At 36.4% G+C, this 6000-nt stretch overlaps 1 protein-coding gene across 2 annotated transcripts in view; it reads right to left on the bottom strand.

Annotated features, from left to right (window-relative positions):
• Positions 1-343: 343 nt before the first annotated feature.
• Positions 344-6000, bottom strand: part of ATRNL1 (attractin like 1) — a 774854-nt gene continuing 769197 nt past the window's right edge. For both annotated transcript variants that reach the window (XM_023240973.2, XM_023240974.2), the window contains one exon: positions 344-4727. In XM_023240973.2, coding sequence (XP_023096741.2) covers positions 4603-4727 — 125 coding nt within the window. In that variant the 3' untranslated portion in view covers positions 344-4602. The remainder of the gene's footprint in view (positions 4728-6000) is intronic.

Genomic DNA, 6000 nt, shown 5'->3' with positions numbered 1-6000 from the left:
CTGTAAGTAAGAACGATTTTTGTAAACACAGAGCACATGGCCGGGGCGGAGACCCACAGTCATAGCTGGAACTCTGGCCACTCGCTCTCACCCTCTTGTGGGTTTTGCTCCCGTTCTCAGCAACATTCAGAGTGTTCCGCATGCCATTCAAAGACGACGTGTAGGAAAGGTCAATGAAAATCAGGAGAAGAGGGGAAAGAGAGAAAAATGTATTTGGAATGGGGAATTCAATAACACAAATTTTATAGCCAAGTCTTAGATGACAGAGGGGCATTTTCAGGTGTTGAGAGCTTTTACCTGTTGTGATTTTGGAAGGGTAAAAATAAAAATAACAAAACCGTAGTTAGCAGTGGGGGTTGGAAGATCCAGTGTTTTTATTTCAGTAATTAAACTCTTGATTCATAATAGCACACTGCAGCATCAAATGTTGACTTTTTAAAGCAGGTTTGAACTTTTACACAATCTGTTTTAATATTGGCATGCACATGTGTATACATATATGCTGATATGGTTATAAGTCTTAATTTTAAAAATTTGATAAAACTACACTGTTAAATGTACACTATACTGAAAACACTGCTGTAACACCAACCAGATGGCTTGTATTCCCTGGAAAATTATTGAAAGCATTTTGAACTAGCGTGATAACTTCATTATTTAAAGAAATTCTTCTAACTGTAGATAAAGGCAACTCTTTGGCCCAGTGCAGTGTTTTCCTAATTCGCCTAATGGTAAGAATCACTGAGGTGCTTATTAAGCATATGAATCTCCAGGGTCTAATCCAGTCCTTCTGAGTCTTGATCTCTTGAGGCAAAAGTAGGAATCTGTATGAACCCGGGTAGTTCTTATGATCAAGTGAGTTCCAAAGTCACTCTAGTAACATGACAAATGGGCTTTGGAAGTGGATTTTTCCTTAAGTGTATGCGGGAGAATTAGTTCATCTGATCCGTTTTCATTTTTCCAAACCTTTTGTATAAAACACTCTTCAAATCATAGTTTTATGTTTAGTGATAAAAAGAGGTACAATGTATGCCAACCAAACGTAAGGATTGGTTTCTTCTTGCCTAATTTGAATGTGAAAGTGACAATGAATGTTCCTGTCTAAATGCTCTATTAAAGCTATATATATTTTGGAAGAGCCAAAGCCTCTAATGATTCAAATATCAAAGTAGTTTTTTTTGGAAATCTATATCCTCGAAATATAGGAACTTGCTCGAGATTTTTATGCAACTTTCACCTGCAAAACCCTACTTGACTTTCAGTTATGGTAAAAAGATGGATGAAAAATTAATAGATGGATTCATAAAACGGTTGAAAACCAGTGGCCTGGTGGCCCCGTGATGGTCCATCCCAGCTACTCAGCGTGGAGGGCCTGCTGTGGGAGTTTGATGCCTATTACCTTCTGGGCTCACAGTGGGTCAGCAAGGTGGGCACCACCTTCCCTCACAGATGGAATGTCTGAGGCTTCCGAAGAGCAAAACTTGCCCAGCACGACACAGCTCAAAGCTGATGCCAGCATCTGTTCTTGGGCCCGTCTGCCAGTCTATACTCTAAATGACTGCAACAGGACACCAGCTGTACAGTCACTTCTATATGACAGAACTTCCCTCCCCCCCCCCCCCAATGAGATATTGGGAAGTACAGCAAGTATTGATTCCACACTGAAATATGTCCTATTGGAAGTCTTCCTACTGAACATAACACAATAGTATGTGGCACACTCTTTCCTTCTCCGTGTATTACTAAAACAAATTTCCATTTAAAAGCAATTAGGAAAACCCAAACCTCTTAAAATTTATTACATCAATCTGTAAGCACATGCATCCCTTTAAACAAGAATTCTCTGGTTGTCCAAATATCGTCCCCAGGTCAATTTTAAAAATGCTGTTCTATTTAACAAAACCTTTTTCCTACTTGGAAGAATAAGAAATCCTAAAATCTAAAGGACCCTTCAAAGTTATTCTAACTGGAAAGGTACCAAATTCCATTAAGATAAAGTTTTGAAGAGAATCAGTTATTTAAGTATAAACTTCTAGAAGAGTATCTGCATATACTTGTGAATTGATTTTAAAAAGTTAAAAAAAAAAAGTAGCATCTAAATGTAAAGTGTTTGGGATGTGGGGACAAAAAAAATGTGACACAAATACAAAGTGATAATCCCTAAGGTCTTTTCAATCCACTTTACCTGAGGGTGAAGAATTTTGCTGCCGGTAAAAAGCTTTGATACGTTGAGAAGATATTGTAAAAGTAGTCACGGAGGTAGCAATATTTGGCCCAGAAAGATATAGTATGACTTTAACTTCACATTGCATTATGTCCCGTAACTCTCTAAAATTCAAATTTTCAAGTTTTAGGAACCCAGTGGGATTGGAGGTGGATACAGCTTGGCAATTCTTTCTTTGTAACACTGTTTGCTTGGCCTCTCTAAATGGACAGCTGAAATAGATTTTATATATGTTTTTGTGTTTTGTTACATAAGCTTTCTTTCATACAACTGTTAGAGAATTAAACAAATCGGGCATTTTATTGTTAAATGATTATATTTTTGTAGTCACCAGTTTTGTCAATTTATTTTTCCAGGAGAAAAAGCAACATTTAAAGGGTCCAAAAAGAAGCTAATAAAATTACTTGATCGTTTTTCTAGGAGACGTTTACAAACTTTCCTTGCCTTTTTTTTTTTTTGAGAGATAAAATATCACAGGGAGGCAAAAACAACCAGCTTCACTGCCACCCCCTCTCCCAAAAAAACCCACAGGCTATAGATAAAATTACTCTAAGAATTAGTCTTATTTTTAACGCATAGAAAATAGCAAAATTATCATGCCAACATAAAGAATATATACTATAATTCATAAGTGTCTAATTATCAAAACAGTGATAGGCATGGTTAGATGCAACCTAGCAATCTTATATACGATGCAACTACCTATTGTATGGTCATTCCTGTTATATATTACATTCGATCCTCATCAAATTAAGCTGACTATGTATAATGGTATTATGAAATAAACATTGAATATCACAATAGGGTCATATTCCGCTACTGTACAACCACAGCATGCAAGTAACTATGCATTAGCTGTAAACAGTAAAGTGTCATTACCTTCCAGAAATCCAAAGAACATGAAAAGTACATATATAGTACTAAACATCAATTATGTGTAAATGGCTTTCATATTGAACAAAACTATGTTGTATAAAGCAGCTTTGGGTCTCTCTGTCACTGCTTTCTACACATATCCTGTAGTCACCCTGACTACAGTTAAGAAACTGTTAATTCCAAACAAGGTCTGGTTAATGCTACTGAGTTCTAGTGAACTATAGTCAAAATTAGGACACAAATAAATCTATGTTCCAGTGTGAAGGCTGTTCTATACCATTTTTGCTTTCTGCCATAACTCACATGTTTGAATCATGAAGAATATGCTAAATGTGGGCATTGATGAACTTAGTTTTTAAACTAGAAACTCGCTCTCATGACACCAATGTGTTTATGTTAGAAATAAGAATACTGTAGATGCTTGCCAACAAATGCTTGTCCCTACTTGTAGTCTAAGTGAATAGTTGGCAAGAAGGACCCTGGATCATGTGAAAACTTTGGAGGGGTCACCTCTAAAATACTTCCATAATATTTGTAAAAGGTAGATAAAATCGAGCAGCTAGGAGAGGAAGGCCAACCAAAGCTGATCCATTCTTACAAAAATGCAGATGAATCATTTAGGTCTGATCCAATGACTCCTAAGCAATTAAAAAAAATTACCATACTAGAGCTGAAGCTTGCACACTGTAAAATAACTATTTCAGCTCTCTTCAGGTTTGGTATTACAGGGTTTTTGGCAGGAGGGAAAAAATTGATTGCTGGACAGGCTTTTCCATGCTCTATCAGCTCTGATAATGAGTGAGGCAGTTGGCGTGGATGACAGGAATGTCCTTTTCACTTGGAATTCTAATAAAACCTCCTGTGAAGTTGCATTTACCATCCATCCAAATGGTCTCATTTTGGTCTGTGTTCCAGTTAGGTGGGAAACTGTCCCATTCTCAAACTGAGTTCGGACATGATATGGTCATGTGGAATATTTAAATACATTACCTACATCCCGCTAAATCAAAATCTTGCTTTTACATTTACAGTGAGATAAAACAGCATTTAAAGCCATTGCGATTTGTTCATTTCCTGTTCATATAGAAGTGATTTAAGCTTGCTTATGAGGCAAAAATTGTACAATTCTCATCACTCAGGCATTATAAAATGTCTTTCTTTAAAGTCCTAGGATATAAACAGTTTGGTTTATAGGAATCACATATTTTCCATCTGCATTAAGAAACAATATACATCTTTTTCTGGAGTATTTAAATGTTATCTATGATAAGCCTAGGAGAGTCGTAAAAACTGACTTTGTCGCCCTTCAGTACTGTTACTTTCATAAAAGTCACGGACATTCTCTGGCCACTTGAGTCATCGCCCATTTGGAGGGAAGTGTACTTGAGCTCTGGAACTATACACAGGTTTGCCTCCATAAAAACTGAGGCCATAGACCAGCATGAATGGAAGTCATTTACAAAATCAAACATGTCGGAATATCCAGGAGTCGTTTCTGTTTCTCAGACACAAGTTCCTTGACGTGTTGAGAGGTGGTGTTTTCGATTTCGGACTCCTGAAGTCTTGTCTTTACTGTCGGAAGGCTTCTGTTGTGAAATATCTATTAGGGCACTGGCAATTGCGAGGCCTGGAAGAAAAGGTGAAAATCAGTCAACTACGTGGCTAGACCTTTCCGGGATAGTGACAGTGGTGTCTTAGCACCCTATTTTCATTGTTTTATATTTAGTCATCAAATATTTAGCTGTTTATTGGAAGTTATTACGTACCGTGCCCTTCACTTAAAATGTTCTTCAACTTAGACACATGAACTTCACACATGAAGAAGAACAAGGATCTAACAAAGTTAACTGACTTTGACTTTGGATAATTAAATTCAGTATGTGACAAAAATATCACAAGCAGCCATGGATGTAACTCCACACCTTAGTTCCTGTGTCTGAACACAAGTTTGTACTAGATGTACAAAGAATTTTCAGTGTTACTGTTGTTTTTGTGTGTGTAGAATAAAAACCATTGTGCTAAGATTTTTTTTTTAATTTTGAGCAGTTTTAGGTTTAAAGAAAAATTGAGCCAGTATTGATACATGACTATCAACCAGTCTATAGTTTACATTAGGATTCACTTTTTGTATTGTACATTCTATGGGGTTTGACAAATGCATAATGTCATGTATTCCCCATTTCAGTATCACACAGAATAATTCCACTACCCAAAAAATCCCCTGTGCTTTACCAGTTTATCTCTCTCTTTCCCCTGAGCCTCTGGTAATCACTAACCTTTTTTAAATGTCTCTATCGTTTTGCCTTTTCTGGGGTATCATACAGTTTCAATCATATCTTTTCTGGTTCAATGGCTCATTTTTTTTTTTATCACTGAATAATATTCATTCATCCATACATTGTATGGATGTACCACGGTTTGTTTACCCAAGATGAAGGACATCTTGACTGCTTCCGATTTTTGGCAAATATAAATAAAGCAGCCATAAATACCTATGTGCAATTTTTTTTTATGTAGAAGTAAGTTAACAATTCATAAATACCTAGGAGCATGATCATTGGATCACATGGTAAGTCTGGCTTGTAGCTTTGAAAGAAACTTCCTGTTTTCCAAAGTGGCTCTGCCATTTTGTATTCCCACCACCAATGAATGAGAGTTCTTATTGTACTACATCTCTGTCAGCATTTGGTGTTGTTGGTGTTTGGGATTTTGGCCATTCTAATAGGTGTAACTGTATCTCATGGTTGTTTTAATTTTCAATTCTGTAAAAACATATGCTGTTAAGCATTTTTTTCATATGTTTATTTGTCAGATGCATATTTTTTTGGTGAGGTATCTGTTCAGATCTTTTGCCCAGTTTTAATTGAGCTTTTTGTTTTCCTATTGTTGAGTTTTAAGAT

The sequence above is a fragment of the Felis catus genome, chromosome D2 (genome assembly GCF_018350175.1).
Source record: "Felis catus isolate Fca126 chromosome D2, F.catus_Fca126_mat1.0, whole genome shotgun sequence".
NCBI lineage: Eukaryota > Metazoa > Chordata > Mammalia > Carnivora > Felidae > Felis > Felis catus.
Note: the sequence above shows the minus strand (reverse complement) of the source record. Positions and strands in the feature narration are given on the sequence as shown.